Below are 22,722 nucleotides of genomic sequence, written 5' to 3'. Positions count from 1 at the left end.
ATTTTACCAGACGCCTTTTTGTTTAATTTGCCTTTTCATAGAACCGTTGTTTGGCTCTGTTAATCCCCTGAATTTTATCTTGCTATTTTATGTCTTTCATCTGCTCTTATCTTTACTACTCCTTTTTGATCTTTCTTTCAGCTGTTTACTTTTTTTCATAATTTCATAAGTTGGCTGCTTAGGTTATTAATTTTCAGACTTCTTTCTTTTCAAATGAAGTGTTTTAAAACTTTAAGTTTACCCATGAAATACCACTTTACTCATCTGGTCTCTGCTTGTATTGAATAATAAAACATTCTTCCTTTCTCCCCTCATATGAATAAAAGGAATTGAGTTTGTTGACTGTATTTGAGTCTTTAATTCCTCAATAGTAGTCTTTAATTCCTCAATTGAGTCTTTAATTCCTCAATAGTAGTATTAATAATTAATTGTTATTAATGTTTTGCTTTACCTGGTCCTTTAAATTATCAAAGAATAATAACATCTTTAAATAAAGTGTGTCTCTCTTTGAGTACATTTTTTATCCAGGAGTGCTTATTTTATATATTTCACATTATGTTGTTTAGTTCATAAAATTTAACAAAGAGTAGTATTCTTCTTTGATTGAGCATTTAGTTACTGGAATCTTCCTCTTAGTCTTGCTAATATTTTTGGTCTTGTGTTCTACTCTGATATTTTTAAAATATGCATTTGTTTTTTTTTGTTGACTTTTTTGGAAAAAAAAAAAAACACCTCTTTAACACATTTTAAAAATTTTATATTATAAACAGGGTATCCCTTAATTTTAATCCCACTGTGGCTATTATTATCTTTCAACCAGTGGCAGAATTCAGCTCATTCACATATGTTGTAATAATTGAAATAGCTGATTTTATTCTTTCTATTTTATTTTTCTTTTCTGTATATATTACATTACTCCCTCTTATCTTTTAATTTTTCTTGGCTTAGTTTGGTTTAATTTGTTAATTTGAGCATTCTATTAAGCTGTTTCCATTAGTGATTACCTTTTCATTTCTTACAACCAACATTAAACTTACGCTCTGTGCATATACACATAAAATCCTTTTCTTATGGATGCTTTTTCAAGTGTCTGACTTGATGTTTTGCTAAATTAATATTTTGGTTCCAGACTATCATTTGGTTTTCCTTCTAAGATGGCATACTTGTTATGTTTCAACAAAACTTAATATTGCAAATTCCTGGCACATTATTATCATCTATTTAGATAAAATATGTGTACACCTATATATACATGTGTGTGGTGTAAACATATATATATATATATATGTATGCATGCGTGCACACACACATGCATATGTATTTACACACTATCCCCTTCATGGATCACAGCCTTGTCATGGTAAAGGGGCTTGCATAAATTAATGAAGCTATGAGCCATGCCATGCAGGGCCACCCAAGAAGGACAGGTCATGAATCTGCAGGTGTACAAGCTGGGTTTCAAAGAGGAAGAGGAACCAGAGATGAAATTACCAGCATTCATTGGCTCATGGAGAAAGCAAGGGAGTTCCAGAAAAACATCTACTTCTGTTTCTTTGACTACACTAAAGTCTTTGACTATGTGGATCACAACAAACTGTGGAAAATTCTTCAAGAGATGGGAGTACCATACCACCTTACCTGTTTCCTGAGAAGCTTGTATGCAGGTCAAGAAGCAAGAGTTAGGACCAGACATGGAGTAACTGACTAGTTCAAAATCAGGAAAGTAATACAACAAGGCTGCGCATTGTCACCCTGCTTATTTTAACTTACATGCAGAGTACATCATGTGAAATACTGGGCTGGATGAATCACAGTCTGGAGTCCAGATTACCAGGAAAAATATTAACAACCTCAGATAGGTAGATGATACCATTTTAACGGCAGAAAGTAAAGATAAAGTGAATAGCCTTTTAATGAGGGTGAAAGAAGAGAGTGAAAAAGCTGACTTGAAACTCAACACTAAAAAAAAAACTAAGATCATAGCATCCAGTTCCATCACTTCATGGCAAACAGATGAGGAAAAAGTGGAAGCAGTGGTAGATTTTATTTTCTTAGATTGATGCTGAAGCTGAAGCTCCAGTACTTTGGCCACCTGATGCGAAGAGCAGACTCTTTGGAAAAGACCCTGCCACTGGAAAAGATTGAAGACAAAAGGAAAAAGGGGCGGCAGAGGATGAGATGATTAGATAGCATCACTGACTCAATGGACATGAATTCAAGCAAGCTCTGGGAGATAGTGGAGGACAGAGGAGCCTGGCATGCTTCAATGCATGGGATCACAAAGAGTTGGACACTTAGCAACTGAATAACAACAATAGCAATATTTATGATATATATACATATATATATATATATACACACACACACACACACACACATATGTATATATACATAGAGAATGAATATGAATTAACATCAGGTTTCACCACCACTGCTTCCTCTAGTCTTTGGTTTCCACTCTGTTGATATAGCTCCTCAGAACCCATTGCTTTTCTGGTTATGTGCTTTCTCAAATGCTATCCTCAGAGAACATATATGGGAAGTTTACTTTAGAATCCTTGCACTCTGAAAATGTTTTCCTTTCCCCTAACAGCTGAGTAATATTTTGCCTAAATATAGGATTCTTGGATCATTTTTGTTAATGGTCTGTACATTGTTCTTCCATCTTCTACATTCCAGAGTTGTAGATGAGAATTCCTTAGCTAGGCTTAATTTCTTGCCTTTGTTTCTTGCCTTAATTTCTAACTTACTCTTTCTGTCTGGAAGTTTGTATAATTTTCTGTTTACACTTGAAATTCAAGTATTTCCTGGATTCACTTACAGAACTTAATGAGACCTTTCATCTGCAGGCTTAAATCTTGCTTCAGCCAGTTTAAAAAGAAAAACAAAAACCTAGTACTGTATTTGTTTAATTAGAGTATCTCCTTCAACTTTTCTTTTTTTTTTTCCTTTTCTCCTTTAAAAAAAAAAAAAAACCCGTTCTGGAATTCCTTCTATTTTTGTGTTAAGCTGCCAGATCTGTCCTTCAAAAGGCCCCTCATTGATTCTCTCATTATTTCTTCTTTTGTGTCTTTGTTACAAGTAGTAAGATATTTTGCTCACTTTGTCTTATAGATCATTAATTCAATTTTTAACAATGCCAGTGTTTTATTTAGTTCTTCTAAGGAAATTTTTAATAAATTTTAAAATTCATAGCTTTAGTTCAGAGTCTTTCTTGCTCCCTTCTGATTTCTCATTGCTTTCCTTATTGGTATTCTCTTCCAATTATTTTTTCATCATTTCTATGTCACTGAGACCTTTCTCTTGGAGGCCTTCTGTATGAATCTTCTCTTGGGTGAACTAGTCCCCTAAGTTAGGTGTTGTTTTCATTTTGCCTTCTCTTTAATTTATGTTCTTTCAACTCTCATGTAGGCTGTAGGCTTTTAGTGTCTCTTTGATGTTAAAAAACCTGAAAGCAGTGAAGGGTACAGCAGTTTCTGCCATGGTATTCTGGCTGGCAAGGAACAAATCGTGAGGGACCCTTTTCCCTGGGCAGATGCAGCTCTCCTTTCCTGCCAGTCTTGGAAACAGGGGCTAGTGGAGCCCCTGTCAGCTTCAGGTTCCTGTCTTTAATTCTAATCCTACAAATCACTCCTCCCACTCATGCCTACACACACAAAGACACACACACAGACACACACACACAGACAGACAGACAGACAGACAGACAGACAGACACACACACACACACGCCGATAGGTCAGCTTGCCTGAATGTGAATAGCTATCCTTAGAGTGCAGGTTGTTCACTGAAACGCTTGAGAGAATGACAAAACGTGGTCTTCATAGAAGCCTCAGAGGGAGGCAGACCTTTTGTTCTACTTCTGGGAACTTGCCTTTACTTACTAAGGAGATGAAGTCCTGTATTTGCTCTCTCTCTCCTGGAGATTTCCAGAGAAGCTGTGGCCTCGGTTGTACTCTCTTGCTGCTGTTGTTCAGTCTCTCAGTTGTGTCTGAGTCTTTGCAACCCCATGGACTGCAGCACGCCAAGCTTCCCTGTCTCACTGTCTCCTGGAGTTTGCCCAAACTCATGTCCATTGAGTTTGATGCTAAATAACCATCTCATCCTCTGTCACGCCTCTACATTTTGCCAATTCTGCCACTTTCACACGTCCATTTTATCCAAGAGCTGATTTAGAGACCCAAATGAGATAGACCCTCATAGTGTTTGGATAAACCTAACGGAGGATGGAGTTACCAGAGGCACCTGGAGCTATAACAGTTCCTGCCTGTTGGGCTCAGTCATCTTTACTCCAAGCACACTCTCTGGCCACTTATTCTAACTGGCTGTGAGATAGACATCCCTCTCCTTGCTCTTATTGAGGATCGCACAGGCAGTCTATGTGGGATAAGTTAGTTATGCTATAAACTGTTGAGTTGTTTAACTCTTGCTCTGTTATGAATCACACCAGTGCTCAGTAGTTCAACACAATAATCATTCATCTGCCTCATGGACACAGCACGTAGACTCTGTTCTGCAGGGTGGTTCTTCCGTTCTCACCTGTACTCACTCCCTCAGGTCTTGGCTGCCTGGGGATGTGTGATCCAGACTGGACTTGGTGGTCATTCCTCTACCCACATACCTCTTGCCCTCCTCCTGGGACCAGTGAGCTAACCCTGCATGATCTTCTCACAGCAATACCGGAAGTGCAATAGAGCAAGCAGAAACATACAATGCTGCTTTTTGCTTAGACTTGAAACTGGAATGCAGTTATTTCTGCCTCACTCTTTTGGCCAAATCCAGTTGTGTGACAATATCCAAAATCTTGAAGTAGGAAAGGAGGCTCTGCCCACTGTGGGGATTGAGAGAAGGAGGTGCAACACTACAAATTAAGTGGCAAAGGGTGTGGATATTTAGAGATTGGAAGACTGGGGGCCATGAACTCAACCTATCTCAGCTGTTAAGAAATACAGTGAAGTATTTCCAAGTTGTAATGCTACTTCAAAGGAGATAGCCAGGAAGTTAGCTTGGAGGTAGTGAGGAAACCTGTGCAGAAGAGCTGGACCATGAGAAAGACATGGAATTTTCCAGGTAGACAAGGATGAGTGAATGGAGCAACACTGAGTTAATGATAGATGGGACGGAGTAGAGGCTGGTCCCGGAAGTCTGCAAATGAGTGGAGTATTTGGGGAGTGAAGAGTTGTCCTATGTGGGTGGATCATAAGACACAGTCCTTGCACACTATATTGTTTCATCACATTGCTCTTTCCAGTGAGTTATCATAGCTTCTAAAACATCAAAATTTCAGGCATTGTGCCAGGAAGAGTTATCCTATTGCATATTCTTCAGAACATGCTTCATAGGTAGCATCTTTCTTTATACCTCAAAAAATTATTTTGCTTAAGTCAGGTGAAGGGTTTCACACAGACATATTGTTTCCAATGGGACTAGTGTCCCTTCAGTATATCCGTGCCACTTAGCTTAGCTCAGCGTGTCCTGTCGTCTGTTATGGTGGTGGCGGAGTTGCTAAGTCATGTCCGACTCTTACAACCCCATGGACTGTAGCCTGCCGGTGTCCTCTGACCATGGGATTCTCCAGGCAAGAATACTGGAGTGGGTTGCCATTTCCTTCTCCAAGGGATCTTCCTGATCCTAGAATCTTCCATCTATGCCACATGTGAAAAAAATAATGATAAGTAATGTTTGTTTGCTTTCAGAAGGCATTGAGGTCTCACAGAAGGTGAGGTCTTCTGTGAAGCCCTCCCTGACACTTTCTCCCTCTTTCTCCTGCCAGTTTCTCCTGCTGAAACTTTCCATTTCTCTCTCTACTTCCTTCATAACTTTTTGTTAGTATGTGACTTTAGATGTGATTATTTGATCACTGTCTCCTCAATTATATCGTTAGTGTGTAGGAGAGCAGCAGGCTGACTGTTTTGCATATAACTGGATCCCCAGCACCTAGCATAGTGCCAGGGTCATAATGACTGAATACTAAATATTTATTAAGCGAGTGAGTCAATGAGTGAGTCAGTTTAATGACTGAATCAGATAGGCCAAAACTGCTGGCTCTATGAAATAGATAGGTTTTGCTTTATTTATAAAACAGCAAGAACTCTCCAGGTTTATCACTTACCTGTGGTAATGTGGACAGACTACATTTATTCTCCAGAGCTTCCATTTGATCAGTATTCACTGTGGCTTGAGCTCTGGCTGGATGTGAATACTGGTGATCTGGAGATTATTAAGGTAGGTTCTCCTCTGAAGGTATTGCTGGTTTAGTGGGAGAAATAGAGATGGGAAGGGGCAAGGACGATGACTGTGCTAAGTATTAAGATATGGGTATGAGAATGTTGAACTTGGAGAAGAGGCTTTGGACTTAGCTGGACCTCCATTGGGGCTTTGTAAAAAGGGGAGTCTGAACTGAGTCAGGAAGGCTAATCAGCAGTCAGACACATAACAGGGAAGAACATTTTGGGCAGAATGGAGCAGAGGTTCAAGGCACTGGGAAGTGAGCAATCAAGGCCCACTATGAAAAGCCTCAAATAATTCATTAGTGTAGAATGAAGAAAACAAGGATAGGAACGACAGGAGAGGAAGCCGGAGGTCAACATCGTCATATCACAAAGCGTCATTCAAGCCTAGCTGAGGACTGGACTTTTCCTGAAGGGAGTGAGGAGCAATTGAAGGCTTTTAATCAGGAGTTGGTACCATCAGATTTTACTTTAGAACGTTTTCTCTGGACACAATGGAGAATAGATTGGAAGGCTTGGGGCTGTTGGGAAGAAGATAAACAAATAAGCAGTTAATTACTCAGTGTGATAAGGTCTCTAATAGATTTGGTGCTTGCTCTGTGATGTCAGAGCAGGAACATCTAAACTAGAACTGAGGTCTCGGTCTAGACTAAAGGAAGTTATGAGGCTGAAGAATTTTTCAAGCACATAGAAGAGAAGTATGCAAGCACAGAAGTATGCAAGAATGTGACTTTTTCAGGGCACTCCAAAGGATTGTTTACTGCTGGAATATAGAACACTAAGAGGGAATTGTCTGCCCTCTGATGCCCTCTTGCAACACCTACCATCTTACTTGGGTTTCTCTTACCTTGGAGGTGGGGTATCTCCTCACCACCACCCCTCCTGACCTTGAATGTGGAGTAGCTCCTCTAAGCCCTCCTGCACCCGTGCAGCCACCGCTCCTTGGACGTGGGGTTGCTCCGTCTCATGCAAAGAGTTGACTCACTGGAAAAGACTCTGGGAGGGATTAGGGGCAGGAGGAAAAGGGGATGACAGAGGATGAGATGGTTGGATGGCATCACTGACTCGATGGACGTGAGACTAAGTGAACTCCGGGAGTTGGTGATGGACAGGGAGGCCTGGCGTGCTGCAATTCATGGGGTTGCAAAGAGTTGGACACGACTGAGCAACTGAATTGAACTGAAGGAATCAATGAGACATGAAGCCAGAAAGGAAAAGGCCATCTAGCACTCAGTCTTCCTCCTGTTGAATATTGCTTTAGACTGCAGTGATCACATCTATACCAGGCACCTTTTTTTTATTTTTTTATCACAGAGAATTTTGAACATGTACAGAATAGAGACGTATAATGAACACCCATTTAACCACCCTCAGCCCCACAGCTACCAACCCATGGCCAATTCTGCTCCATCTGCAATGTCATTCACTTCCCCTTCACTGTTATTTTATAGTAGATCCCAGATAATATATCATTTTATACATCAGTGTTTCAATATGTATCAGTTAGCTAAGAAGCCTTTTTCAAAACATAACCAAAAGTATCAATTTCATACCTAATACTTAATAATAATGCTCAGAATCCCATGGATGGAGGAGCCTGGTTGGAGGAGGCTGCAGTCCATGGGGTCGCTAGAGTCGGACACGACTGAGCGACTTCACTTTCACTTTTCACTTTCATGCATTGGAGAAGGAAATGGCAACCCACTCCAGTGTTCTTGCCTGGAGAATCCCAGGGATGGCGGAGCCTGGTGGGCTGCCATCTATGGGGTTGCGCAGAGTCAGACACGACTGAAGCGACTTAGCAGCAGCAGCAGCAGCAGCAGCAGTATCATCAAATAGCTAGTCATTGTTTTAATTTCTGTTTATCTCAGGGCTTCCCTAGTAGCTCAGCTGGTAAAGAATCCGCCTGCAATGCAGGAGACCCTGGTTCAATTCCTGGGTTGGGAAGATCCCCTGGAGAAGGGATAGGCTACCCACTCCAGTATTCTTGGGCTTCCCTGGTGGCTCAGATGGTAAAGAATCTGCCTGCAATGTGGAATACCTTGGGTTCCATCCCTGGGTTGGGAAGATCCCTTGGAGGAGAGCATGGCAACCCACTCCAGTATTCTTGCCTGGAGGATCCCAGGTAACTAGTCATTGTTGTAATTTCTGGTTATCTCATAAATGTCATATAAATATGAATAGAAATATACATGCAAATATTTATATATACTGTTTAGTCAGATCCAAATAAAGGGCTGCAACCCTTTTGAAAGTGAAAGAAGATGTTCTCAATCATTAATAGATATCACTGAGGACTTTTGATTTAATCAGGGGTGAATAATTACTTCAGTTTATTCTGTTTTTTCACTATTACAGTTATCTGAACAAGTGTTTGGCAAAATATAAAGGAAGCCTGGCTCTTATTATTGGTTCTACCTCGCTCCTATTTCCCTAGGTCTCTCTGTTCCCTGGTGTGCAAATGGACATACTCTGCAGAGAAAGGCTGGGACGACAGTTTCTGGAAGATGGTTGGTTTGGAAGACTTGGTTACAGATAATTACAGCAAAATAGGTAAAAAATAATATACATTTTTCTGATTATGTGTATGTATACATGAAGATATTGGTGTTTGCTTTTTGTTTGTTTTTGTCTAAATTAAAATATAGGAACACATCCCTATTTTTCAAAGAGAAGCTAGTAAGCTATGATGGGTAGTCCATGACTAATAGGCCTTTGTATTGGGGCTTACAGTAATTGAGCTATGGTAATCTCTTAGACATGCCACTAGACTGGGGAAGATTTTTGCATGGAGCAGCTGGAAATAACATAATCAAAGTTATTTATGGATCATTCCAGTCAGACCTTGGAAAATGTGTTGTGATTTAGGTTCAAGGAACCAGGTAAGGCCATGAACAGGAAAAAAAAAAAAATAATTGAAGAGATCAAAATTGGAAGGATCAAGAACAAAGCATAAACTGGAATGTGAGCCAGTTGTTCCTGACTAAAGCCTTAGGACCCCTGACTTCCAGTTTTATGTGGCACTAACTAGGTAGTAAAGGAGTGGATGACTAGTAGGAATTTACCTGTAAAATAATTCAGATACTAGGTATATATAATGGTAGCTGATATGTTAAAGTTTCAAGATAAAGTTCATATTCATGTCACAGAAAGATGCTTATTTCATATAGTTACTACCTACCTTTCTAGTAAGCTGTCTTCAGGTAAGATATTACACCTTATGAAAGAAAATACTTCTGTATTGTTTAGTGTGTGGGCTAGGAGGTTGGAACAAGACAATTCTAAAGTACTGTGAATTAAACAGGATGGCAGAATATTTCCCTTTTATGTATTAGAACTGAAGTAAGTGATTATCAGGCAACTCTGCCTTTCTTATAACATGACCTCCAAGTTTGGGTCCAAATTGCTCCTTCAGTTCTCATCAGTTCCCAGCTAGGGATTGGGAAGAAAGAAAAGGACCAGAAGAATCCATCCACATTCCTTTGGAGGAAGCATAACAGAAAAATGGACCAGTTCATTTCTGATCACAGCCTGTACACCAGCGCTTCTTAATGAAGCCCCACTAGGCTGCAGGGGTGGCTGGGAAATGTGGTAATTGGCCAAGCGGCCTTGTGGCCATCCATGTGACAGACCAGAAACTGAGAGCTGTGCTGTGAAATACGGGTGAAATGTGGGTGAAAATAGTAGTGTCTGCTACAGTTTCAACTGCCGTTGATAAGTGAGTCACATAGAGATTATTTCAGTCCAACTTTTCTCTGGTCGAGTCCTCATGACTACTGTCTTACATTTCGAGAATATAAGGACAGAAATATGAAAGATCCAAGTAGCATCCATACTGCTGTGCTGTAGACAGCATAGTTCAGCTGAGCATGGTCTGCTCAACTACTCATAGCTAAATCTAGGGAAAAGAACAGAGCCAGGGTAGTATGCAAAAGAACCCTTGTGGACTTTCTGTAGCTCAACTGAAACCACTGTAAGATTGGAGCTTGTGGAGAAGGGCAGGAGCTTGGGACCAGAGGAAGAGAAGAAGAAAGCAAACCAGCGATCATTAGTCATTAGTAGCATTCTAAGTCCTTTGGTTGGTGGTTTGATAGGTGATTAATTCATTTATCTCATTTGGCTCTCACAAACCTATTTGTCTAGCTATTTCCAATTTTCACATGGAAAGACTGAGATTCAGTTCTTTTGTCTGCTCTTGTAGGGTCATTATTAGGACTGCAGTCTCTAACTCTATACTTTCCTACCAAAGCAGATGTCCTCCTTGGGCTATTGGAGACTTGAGGGGGCTGATGTGGCTGTATAACTTACCTCCAGCAGGGTTAGGCAGAATTCCAATATTTAGCATCTAAATCCAGTTTGAGCTTCATTGAAACAAACATCCATAGTCCATACTTAGATTAGAGTCTGAGTGTGATAGACCCTCAACTGATGAGGGAATATAACTTCACAGGGTATAAAAAGTGTTAATACTTTAAAGCATATAGTACCTTAAAATTCTAGATATTCACACCACTTGGAGCCAGGCAGCCAGAGAGAAAAATGATACTAAACCACAAGCTTCTGGAGGGCAGGGACTGTATCTGCCTTACCCTTGAGTATCTTGGCATAGAAGATGTTGATAAATACCTACTGACAGAATGTGTACAATGTAGGCATAGTTGTTTGAATTGACATGGACTGGGAGGTTCAGTTCAGTTTAGTTGCTCAGTCACGTCTGACTCTTGGCGACCCCTTGGATTGCAGTACATCAGGCTTCCCTGTCCATCACCAACTCCTGAAGATTGCTCAAACTCATGTCCATCAAGTCAGTGATGCCATCCAACCATTTAATCCTCTCTAATCCCCTTATTCTCCTGCCTTCACTCTTTTCCAACATCAGAGTCTTTTCCAATGAGTCAGTTTTTCACATTGGGTGGCCAAAGTATTGGAGCTTCAGCTTCAGCATTGGTCTCTCCAATGAATATTCAGGACTGATTTCCTTTAGGATTGATCTCCATTCAGTCCTAGGGACTCTCAAGAGCCTTCTCCAACACCACAGTTTAAAAGCATTCTTCGGCACTCAGCTTTCTTTCTGGTCCAACTCTCACATCCACATGACTACTGGAAAAACCATAGCTTTGACTAGATGGACCTTTGTTGGCAAAGTAATGTCTCTGCTTTTTAATATGCTGTCTAGGTTGGTCATAACTTTTCTTCCAAAGAGCAAGCGTCTTTTAATTTCATGGCTGCAGTCACCATCTGCAGTGATTTTGGAGCTCAAGAAAATAAAGTTTCTCACTGTTTCCATTGTTTCCCTGTCTAGTTGCCATGAAGTGATGGGATCAGATGCCATGATCTTAGTTTTTTAAATGTGGAGTTTTAAGCCAACTTTTTCACTCTCCTCTTTCACTCATCAAGAGGCTCTTTAGTTCCTCTTTTTATTCTGCCATAAGGGTGGTGTCATCTTCATATTTGAGGTTATTGATATTTCTTCCTTCAGTCTTGATTCCAGCTCGTGCTGCATCCAGTCTGGCATTTCTCATGATGTACTCTGCATAGAAGTTAAATAATCAGGGAGACAATATACAGCCTCAATATACTCCTTTCCCAAGCTCTAACCATGTCCTTGTCTGGTTCTAACTGTTGGTTCTTGACTTGCATACACATTTCTCAAGAGGCAGGTAAGGTGGTCTGGTATTCCCATCTCTTTCAGAATTTTCCACAGTTTGTTGTGATCCCCACAGTCAAAGTCTTTGGCGTGGTCAATAAAGCAGAAATAGATGTTTTTCTGGATCTCTGTTGCTTTGTTGATGATCCAACGTATGTTGGCAATTTGATCTCTGGTTCCTCTGCCTTTTCTAAGTACAACTTGAGTGTCTGGAAGTTCTTGATTCATGTACTGTTGAAGCCTTGCTTGGAGAATTTTGAGCGTTACTTTGCTTGCGTGTGAGATGAGTACCTCCTTATCAACTCTAATCTCCAAATGCAATCACATTGAAGGCTAGACCTTTAACATATGAATCTTGGGTACAGAATGTAGCCTACAACCCCAGGGTACTAGTTCATTGGTCATTGGCGCTAAAGCAGGGCCCCTAAGTTCTAATTCTCCAGTCTGATGTTCTGGAGGTACCCCATAAGTTCCCTGCCTCAAAGAAGAACCATCAAGACTGGGTCTCAGGGGCAGGACTATTGTCATCTAATTGAGGACTGCAGGAAAGTTGGATCTAAAACATGGAACTGGGAGCAAGGGTAGTTTTAGTTTTAGCATTAATTGTATGAACTTAGACAAGTCTCATAATGCTTTTTTTATCTCTATAGTCTTGTCTATGAAAGATATAGTTAATGGTAGAATTAAAAGTAACAGTGTATTGTTTCTGAGACGTGGTACTATTGCATTACAACCATTATCTTTCAAAATTTTCATAACAGAGTTATTTTTAGTTATCCTGCTCTACAGCTGAAGCAGCCAAGGTTCAGAAAAGGGAAGGGTGTCTAACCTATGGTTGCACAGTTTGCAAATGGTAGAGGCAGAATTCAAACCTATGTTTAGAGGATTCCAAATCCTGCCTTAACCATGACACTGTATTGACTTCCAAATAATATTGATTGGAGTCTATAGTAGGCAATAAATAAATGCTAAACCTCCTTCCCCTTCTGTATTTCAAGCACATTTCTATGTGTTTTTATGTACCTTGTTGCATGTAATTTTCACAACCAGTGACAAAAGTATACTGTTACCTTGTTTTTAGATTAGAATCAGAGAGAGAAGGAGCTTTCTGTAACCACATGCAGAATCAATAAGTGATGTCCAGAATTAAAACTTTCCCTGTGGGGTAGCCTAGAAGAGCTAATAGTTTACTGGAACACAAATTTCAACTTCAGTTGCTTCATTGTTTCAGTGATTTTTAAAATTTATTTGCCCACCCTTTCCCTCAGATTTAGTTGTTTGTTCCTGAGTATTCCCATGGTGTGTTGAACGCAGCTTTATTATAGTATACATTGATTACCTGTTAGATGTCTTGCTTTTACTGTAGACTGTAAGCTTCTTGACCTGCGAATCTTCACTTGTTTACCTTCATATTATGGTCCCAGCATAAGACATGGCACATTTTAGCAGCTAAATTACTCTTTGATTAGTAAGTGGATAAAGATAAATGAATGACTGGGGTGGCTGGTACTGTGATATCCACAATTTTCACTTCTAAAAGCTCTAGTGCTCTTTACTAATTTTAGCAGGATTTTAGGTGGCTTGGGTCCAACCTCAACTCTGATTTTCTGATTATTTTCATCTTTTTGTGCTCCCCTCCCCCCCCCCAGCACAAGATCCATGTTTAATAAGTATATTAGCTCTGCTAATAGAGCAATACCTACAGGAAATATTCATTAAAGTCTATAATGTTAACCTCACAGAAAGTTTCCAGAGTAACTTTATTAGATTTTGCCTGTTAAGTTAATGGATTTTTAATGGATGTCCTAAGGAGACATATCATTAACCAGAATATTACCATACGTGAATTAAAACTTACCCATTCATCAAAATTAATTGTGTGATGTTTCCTTTGATTTTCATTTCTGGTGACCTGAGCTTGTAGTTTCAGTCTGAACCAGAAGTGGAGGATGTTAAAGAGATAAATATGCACTCCCAGTTGTGACTTTCAGAGACTCCTCTGGAAGTTACCTCCAGACAGTCTGTTGCAATTCTTGGAACTATGAGAACTGTATCTTGGAAGCTTCCCTATGAAGTGTTAAACATTTCCAGTGGACTCATTGCCCATCAGACGTGGGCAATACAGTGCAAAACCTTTTAACAGATTTGAACAGCACATCATGGATTTGACCATTAATATAATTACCATAATTCGTTCCGTGTGGAGCTTTTAGCCAAGTCTTTACCAGCCTTCCTGGGCTCATGCAGTAAATAAATGCTTTCCCCGAAAACTGAACACCTCAGCAGCTGATAGTCTTATGGAGGGATATTTTTGAAATAAATTATTTATGAAGTGTAAGTTAAGGATCAAATGCAATATTTATATGGTGCATTTCAAGGACAAGGGAAGAAATTTACAATGTTTTAAGTAACTACTTGCAAATTTCCAAAGATAAAATGTTACTACTTAATGCTTTCCTTCAGGGAGATGTTTGAGTGGTTTGGTTTGGGAACATTATACAAAATAAGGGAAAAAAACAGTTTTGTGAATCAGAAGCATATAGTAGACATTTTTTTGGACAGTTGTTAAAACTATACCAGTTGATTTCATGTTCAGAATTGATAGAGAAACCTCAAGCCCAGTATTTTGTAGGGAATTATATACCCGTAGTCCAATAAAATTATCTGTGTCAATAGATTTTGACCTTCCCTTCTGTGTGAACCCTTGTCTTGTTATCTATCTGATCCTAAACATCTATCAAAAGCAAATAGGAAGGAAGAAATCAACAGGGAAGAAGGATCCTTAGGAAGAGAAGCAGCATCCTACCTGTTCTAATTGATTATCCAGGCTCTCTTTAAGCATGTCCCAATTGCTTTTTATCTTCCTGGGAAAAGTGTTTCATTGTGTTGTTGGGGCAGGCCATTTTATGAATGTGTACAGCATGGTTGAATTATAGAGTGGTAATTTGCATTACAGAAAGAGCCTTGTAATGCCTAAAAGGGTACAGTATGTTAGCTTATAGATCACTTGTTTTCTGGGGTCAGGGAAGCCAGACAACACAGAAACTTAAAGTCCAAGTAGAAGGAGTTATTAACTGTTACATGAGAGGCAGAAATGATGATGAAGCAGATGTAAAGGGGACCATTCCTTAAGAGGAGGGAGGCTGCGTTTTTTATCTTGTTTCCTCTCCCTTTATGAGACCATGTTTTAGGCATTGGACACTGTGGGCCCTTTATCTGGCACTTAGTACATACTGATGAAATATGTACTTGAATGAGTGAATATGTGTTTGAACAAAGGATTTGATAAATAAGTCCCTCTTTGGCTTCAATTGCTCCTACTAGTTGGGAACAATTAACCTAACAGTTAATGGACTCTTGTACCTCCTTTTGAATTAAATGATAGTATTAGATGATAGACAATGATTTTGTTTCATAAATCCAGTGTTCATAGTCCTTTTTTCGCTAACCCATTTGCCACTTAAGCAGGGACTCCTGTGGAAGACACACCCCCACCTGAATGAGAGCTCATTCCTACAAGTCTGTCAGAGACTTTCCTAAAAGGAAATATTAGACTCCTTCAGAAAAAAAAAAAACAAAAACCCAAAGCAACATGCACAACTTATTTTCAAGAGATTGAGAATGTCACTTTTTTTAAGTGTATTTATTTATTCATTTTTGGCTGTGGTGGGTCTTCGTTGCTGCAGGGGCTTTTTCTCTGCTTATGACAAGTGGGGGCTCCTCTGTAGTTGGAGTACACAGGTTTCTCACTGTGGTGGCTTCTCGTGTTGCAGAGACTGAGCTAGAGTGTGGGGGTTTCAGTAGCTGTGGCAAGCAGGCTCTAGAGCATAGGCTCAGTGGTTGTGGTGCTTAGTTGCTCTGCAACATGTGGGATCTTCCTGGACCAGGGGTTGAGCCAATATCTCTTGCATTGCAAGACAAATTCTTTACCACTGAGCCACCAGGGAATCCCTGAGAATACCACTTTTTTCATAGAGTAAAATAAATCCTGCAGTTAACTGAAGCTGCAGTTTAGATATTTTTGTCCTTTAGGCTTAAAATTATAGCTTAAGGATCTTGACTAATGACGTGTACATGTTGGGGACATAGATCTGCTAGTATTCACCACTGTTCTGCCCCAGAGTCTAACCAGTTGAGAATATTTTGCAGAGACACCTGAAGCAAAGTGTTGTTTTGATTTTGGTTAGACTAAATTAAAGAACATGAAGGGAATCTTACCCTCTTTTTTGGACCTGCCTGGGCCCTGGAAACTGCATGGCAGTGACTTGATCCATTTATTGGCAGGCCAAGGAGCTGGGATAAAGAGACAAGACATCTGGCTGGGCTTGTTTCAGCACTTGATGTGCTGTTTGATCTGCTAAATTCAAACTCAGACTCCAAGAGCCCACTGGCCTAGAGGTGGTTCAAGAAGAGACTCTCATGCCACACCTGCACTGACCCCTTTCAAGGCTGTGGCTCTACTTCCTCGTTAAAATGGCCCCATGGTATTGGTTTTTTTCTCCAAGTCTCATGAATCAGTTAGGCAGTTCCTTTTCCTAGGATTAAATAAGAGTATAGAAGTAGGAAATGGGAGTATTTCTGCTAATTCTACCACATCCTTGGGGAAAGAAGAGGAAATCCCATTGTGGAAACACACCCAAGGAGTTTTCTCCAGCAGTATTCATCAGGAACAATGTTGGAAGCCTGAGTCCAGCAACGGCATCCATAGCTGTGGATATTATAAAATCCTTGTATCTGTGAATACTCAATGTTCTGAATTTGCCCAATAAAACTAGACATGTTTACAAGGATTTATCCATTTGTTCCTTAGAGTGTGAGACTTCCTTGTCATTTCAAGCTTTGCTGAATTGCTTGTTGCACCATCTTGGTATCACAAGATGTCAGTGCTGTTTTTGGTAATTTACATTGGGATGTCTGGAGAAACCATGGGCCACAGGTAATTGCAATATTTTCTAGGCTCTGTAGGGTCTGTTGTACTATCTCTTCCTTGTCGTGAGGGAGACCATCCCTGTAGGTGCTGTGGACTAGGCTTTACCCTTGACCATGAATCTTTGGTCTTATCCTTTCTACTCTTAACATCTTTTTCTTTCTTGTCCAAGTGCCAGAACAAGGTCTTTCCAGGACTTGAGACAATAACATATCCTTTGAGTATCATAGTATCTTACTTTACCCTTTAAAATTAAACTTCTTCCTGATGGGAAATGACCTAGAGGTCTTCTTGTCAGTTAGTGACCTATCCAATCATGCATCCATCCCTCTAGCCATACTGCTGAGCGTCTCCTATGTGCTAGGTGCTGGGCTAAGCACCAGGGACAGAAAAATTGGATTCATCATGGTCCATCCCTTGTGTATCTCACATCTGTGGGATTAGGAGTGGAGATAATTGAATTAAAATTCTCAATGTTTTTTATGTTTTTCAATAATCTAGAGATGTACATGGAGAAGGCAATGGCACCCCACTCCAGTACTCTTGCCTGGAAAATCCCATGGACAGAGGAGCCTGATAGGCTTCAGTCCATGGGGTCGCTAAGAGTCGGAGACGACTGAGTGACTTCACTTTCACTTTTCACTTTCATGCATTGCAGAAGGAAATGGCAACCCACTCCAGCGTTCTTGCCTGGAGAATCCCAAGGACGGCAGAGCCTTGTGGGCTGCCGTCTATGGGGTCGCACAGAGTCAGACACGACTGAATCGACTTAGCAGCAGCAGACATGTACAACTTACTTGGGCAAGCAGAGCAGGAAGTCACCAATAACTAGAGGTTGTATCAAAGAAGTCTTCACATGAGATAGCATTTGAGATGTGTCTGAAAGAATATGAGTAGTGTTTTACCAAGAAAAAAGGGAAAATGACTTGTGAGGTAGAAGAAACAGCACAGACAAAGTCATGAAGATACAGAAGAACGTCAGTGAATGGTTGGGTGTCGCTGGAGCAGTGGACTTGGCATGGGGTGGGGATGAGTGGGATAGAGGATGGGCAGAAGATGGGATAGGAAAGGGGACTGGGTTTCACTTCTAATGACATTTCTATCCTTCCTTGAATATGGGGCCACTGGTAAGAGACTCAGTGTCAAAAAATTGGCTTCACTGCTCTCAAGAGATGGTTCCAATAATTATTCCTGCCAGTGCTATAAATAAAGTAGATAAAAGTGAAGAAGTTGTAGGAAGGAGTTTTGTAGCTCCTATGAAGCTGAGAAATTGTGTGTGTGTGTGTGTGTGTGTGTGTGTGTGTTTCCCAAGCCCATTTCTTTCCTTCAGTCACATATAGTACCCGTTATCTACCTTCCCTTCCATAAAGTTTGTTGAGAAGCTTAAATGAGATATCAGATCAGAGGACAATGTGATTTACAAAACCTGTAGACATGTTATCTGTTATCATTTGTAAGTGTGCCTTGGCAACTAGATGACAACAGCCTTCACTCCCTGGACACTCCTTGTTTCCTATCAGTGGGCCTGAAAGAAGCAACCATGTTCCCCACTCTTCAGCACCCTTAGATTCCCAGAAGTACTGTTTCAGCTGCTGGTGCTTCCAGGAATAGCCCTGCAGAGCCAGAAGGATAACAGAACAGTGATGACCACATCAGTTTGTAAAATAATGACTGTCAGAGGTCATATAAGGTTTCATGGAACTGTTCCTCTTTTCAGCATGGCATCTGGAAAATAATTGGGAGCCTCCCAAAAGTGAGGTCAAACTCCAGCTTCTTTTCCTACCACTGGACAGCCAGTGAGTACCAGAGCCAAAAGAGATCTTGAAGATTTTGCTCTAATGCCCTCATTTTATTGATGAAAAACCAATACTCGGGGAGTCAGGGTGAATTTCTTTTCATCTTGCAGCCTCTTAGTGACAGAGCTGATATCAGAAACCAGATCTTCTGACCCCCAGTTCCATTTCACTACTCCTTGTCAACTTTCCTCTTTGACATTTTTCAGTAAATTTTGGTCATTTAGCCAATCTGGATACTATCACTTAAAAGGGAGTAAGCTCTAGAAGAATGTCACTGAGGGAAAGACCTGCATAGGTGAACCCAACCATTGTCCAATGTTCAATCTTGAAGATGCAAAAACTGCTTTGCCCAAAAAAGCTGGAAATGGTTGGATCTTGGACCATATCAAGCAAGCTTTCAAGTAACTTATATAAATAAAATAAGTAGTATATTGGTCATTGCCAATTTTAAAGTTTTAAGACCTCTATCTCACTGGTAAAGAATCTGTGTGCCAATGCAGGAGACAGGGGTTCAACCCCTGGTTCAGGAAGATCCCCAGAGAAGGAAATGGAAATCCCATGGACAGAGGAGCCTGGCAGGTAGTAGTCTATGGGGTTACACTGAACAACTACAAATTTTAATGTTTAAAGATGCGGTCCCCAGAGTCAGATGCCTGAGTTCAGTTCTGGCTCGGTCGTATGTGATTTTGCATGAAGTGCTTGATTTTTCTGAGCCTTAATTGGTATATTATGAAGATTAAAGGAAATATTGCAGGTATAGTTCCTAACACATCCTATGTCTTCAGAAAACATTAGTCCTTGGTATCTTCACAGCTGTCTCTTCTGAACACAAAGTCTTCTCTAAGTGACAGATCATGTCTTCCAAGACCCATTCCTCTTAAACAACCCAATATAATTATTACCAACTTATAAATTTGGGGAATATCTTTTTCTGAGCTTCATCTTTGGGTTCCCACAGCTTTTTTTCCCCCAAGTTGGATATAATAGACTAAGCAGATGTCTGCTTCTAAATCATAATCACATTCTTAACACTTTAAGAGGTTGTGTGTGTGTGTATATGTGTGTGTATGCACGTGTGCATGCTCAGCTGTGTCCAACTCTTTGTGACTCCATGGATGGTAGCCTCCCAGGCTCCTCTGTCCATAGAATTTTCCAGGCAAGAACATTTGGGTGGGTTGCCATTTCCTACTCCAGGGGATCTTCCCCACCCAGGGATTGAACTCATGTCTCTTGCATCTTCTGCATTGACAGGCAGATTCTTTACCATTGTGCCAACTGTGAAGTCCCTTTAAGAGGTTACCATGATTTCAATTACAGGTTTTCCTTCAGTTCCATAACTGGCAACTTTTGTTTTTTTTTTAATTATTTTTTTTTATTTAATTTTATTTTCAAACATTACAATATTGTATTAGTTTTGCCAAATATTGAAATGAATCCACCACAGGTATACATGTGTTCCCCATCCTGAACCCTCCTCCCTCCCCATATCATCCCTCTGGGTCCTCCCAGTGCACCATCCCCAAGCATCCAGTATCATGCATCGAACCTGGACTGGCGACTCGTTTCATACATGATATATACATGTTTCCATGCCATTCTCCCAAATCTTCCCACCCTCTCCCTCTCCCACAGGTCCATAAGACTGTTCTTTCGGGTTTTTTGATGAGCAAAATAGCACATCAGTCCAGTCAGTTCAGTTCAGTCGCTCAGTCGTGTCCAAGTCTTTGTGACCCCATGAATCGCAGCACGCCAGGCCTCCCTGTCCATCACCAACTCCCGGAGTTCACTCAGACTCACATCCATCGAGTCAGTGATGCCATCCAGCCATCTCATCCTCTGTCGTCCCCTTCTCCTCCTGCCCCCAATCCCTCCCAGCATCAGAGTCTTTTCCAGTGAGTCAACTCTTCGCATGAGGTGGCCAAAATACTGGAGTTTCAGCTTTAGCATCATTCCTCCCAAAGAAATCCCAGGGCTGATCTCCAGAATGTACTGGTTGGATCTCCTTGCAGTCCAGGGGACTCTCAAGAGTCTTCTCCAACACTTCAGTTCAAAAGCATCAATTCTTCAGTGCTCAGCCTTCTTCACAGTCCAACTCTCACATCCATACATGACCACAGGAAAAACCATAGCCTTGACTAGACGGACCTTTGTTGGCAAAGTAATGTCTCTGCTTTTCAATATGCTATCTAGGTTGGTCATAACTTTCCTTCCAAGGAGTAAGCGTCTTCTAATTTCATGGCTGCAGTCACCATCTGCAGTGATTTTGGAGCCCCAAAAAATAAAGTCTGACACTGTTTCCACTGTTTCCCCATCTATTTCCCATGAAGTGATGGGACCAGATGCCATGATCTTCGTTTTCTGACTTTTTCACTCTCCACTTTCACCTTCATCAAGAGGCTTATGAGTTCCTCTTCACTTTCTGCCATAAGGGTGATGTCATGTGCATATCTGAGGTTATTGATATTTCTCCTGGCAATCTTGATTCCAGCTTGTGTTTCTTCCAGTCCAGCGTTTCTCATGATGTACTCTGCATATAAGTTAAATAAGCAGGGTGACAATATACAGCCTTGACGTACTCCTTTTCCTATTTGGAACCAGTCTGTTGTTCTATGTCCAGTTCTAACTGTTGCTTCCTGACCTGCATACAGATTTCTCAAGAGGCAGGTCAGGTGGTCTTGTATTCCCATCTCTTTCAGAATTTTCCACAGTTTGTTGTGATCCACACAGTCAAAGGCTTTGGCATAGTCAATAAAGCAGAAATAGATGTTTTTCTGGAACTCTCTTGCTTTTTCCATGATCCAGCAGATGTTGGCAATTTGATCTCTGGTTCCTCTGCCTTTTCTAAAACCAGCTTGAACATCAGGAAGTTCATGGTTCACGTATTGCTGAAGGCTGGCTTGGAGAATTTTGAGCACATAGCCACAGGCAAATAAAAAAATACAGTGTGTATTGGTAATTAACTGGGAAACTCAGTGACTAATGTTCCCACAATGCTTTACAACTTTAGAAGAGGTGTTTTTTTTTTTTTTTTTTAATCATATACTATCACATTTATATTTCCCATCAGCTCTGAAAAAAAAAGTTTACATTTGGGAGAACCAGAAATCACAAGCTTTCAAGTCAGAAGGACCAGGGATCAAATCCCAGAATTACCACTTGGCTGTGGAACCTTGGATATGTCACTCAACCTCTGAGACTCAGTTTCTTCATCTTTATTAAACCTGTATAGGAATACCTACCTTGCATTGTCCTTATGAGGGAGTGGGTTTGTATGTGTGTGTTGTGACTTCTGTTAAGACCCTGGCAAACAGTAACTAACTTAACCAACGCGAGTTTCAGTACTCCATAAAATATCATAGTAGAACTAACAGTGGGCTGCCCTACTGCCAAATCCTATGAATAACTAAAAGGAACTTTTGGTAATTTTATTCAGGGGAAGGGAAAGTAAGAAGGTTGGGCTAATGGGATACGAAAACATGGTAATGGTAATGACAGTGTATAAAAAGAGAGGAAAGACTTTTATTTATCTTTGCTTTTGTTCGTCAAATTAACAACACACACATAACAGTAACACTCTCCTTGTCTGGTAGTTGGTACATAAACCAAGCTCCAGTAGCACCTGGTGCTTACATCTTGTCTGTCCGCTTTTATATCTTCTTGTAGACTCTCTTTTAAGACTCCTTGTCTCCTCTCTGTGTCCTAGCATCACCACAAAATGAACGTTTAATAGGGGCATAGATGCATGGGGAAGATGAATTCCAACACAGAACTCTTAATTTGCTCACACAGCCCAGCCATACAACATGTGGGTATCTCCATCTCAGTGAAAGGTACCACAATTCTCCAGTTGGTCAGGACCCAAATCTAGAAGTCATTCTTCATGCTTCTTTTTCACTTGCACTTTACCTTCAATTCATCAATACCCTGACCTTAGGTGTTATCTGTTCTTGAAATTCTTTTCTCAGTAACCCTCATCTTTCTGTTTGACTCCAAAAGGAACCCAGAAGTGGGCTTTCTTCCCCTCTTCCACTGTTACCCTCCCAGTTCTTAGTACTCTCATCTGTCGCTAGGTTAGTGTCCCAGCCTCTTCATTGGTTTCCTTGATTATGTTCTTCCCTCTGA

At 40.6% G+C, this 22,722-nt stretch overlaps 1 protein-coding gene across 7 annotated transcripts in view; it reads left to right on the top strand.

Annotated features, from left to right (window-relative positions):
• The window catches only part of FGGY (FGGY carbohydrate kinase domain containing), a 504,128-nt gene that overhangs the window by 176,664 nt on the left and 304,742 nt on the right, over positions 1 to 22,722 (top strand). For all 7 annotated transcript variants that reach the window (XM_027537095.1, XM_027537097.1, XM_027537099.1 and 4 more), the window contains one exon: positions 8,668 to 8,783. In XM_027537095.1, coding sequence (XP_027392896.1) covers positions 8,668 to 8,783 — 116 coding nt within the window. The remainder of the gene's footprint in view (positions 1 to 8,667; positions 8,784 to 22,722) is intronic.

The sequence above is a fragment of the Bos indicus x Bos taurus genome, chromosome 3 (assembly GCF_003369695.1).
Source record: "Bos indicus x Bos taurus breed Angus x Brahman F1 hybrid chromosome 3, Bos_hybrid_MaternalHap_v2.0, whole genome shotgun sequence".
Lineage (NCBI taxonomy): Eukaryota > Metazoa > Chordata > Mammalia > Artiodactyla > Bovidae > Bos > Bos indicus x Bos taurus.
This window is presented reverse-complemented; position numbering and strand designations above follow the sequence as displayed.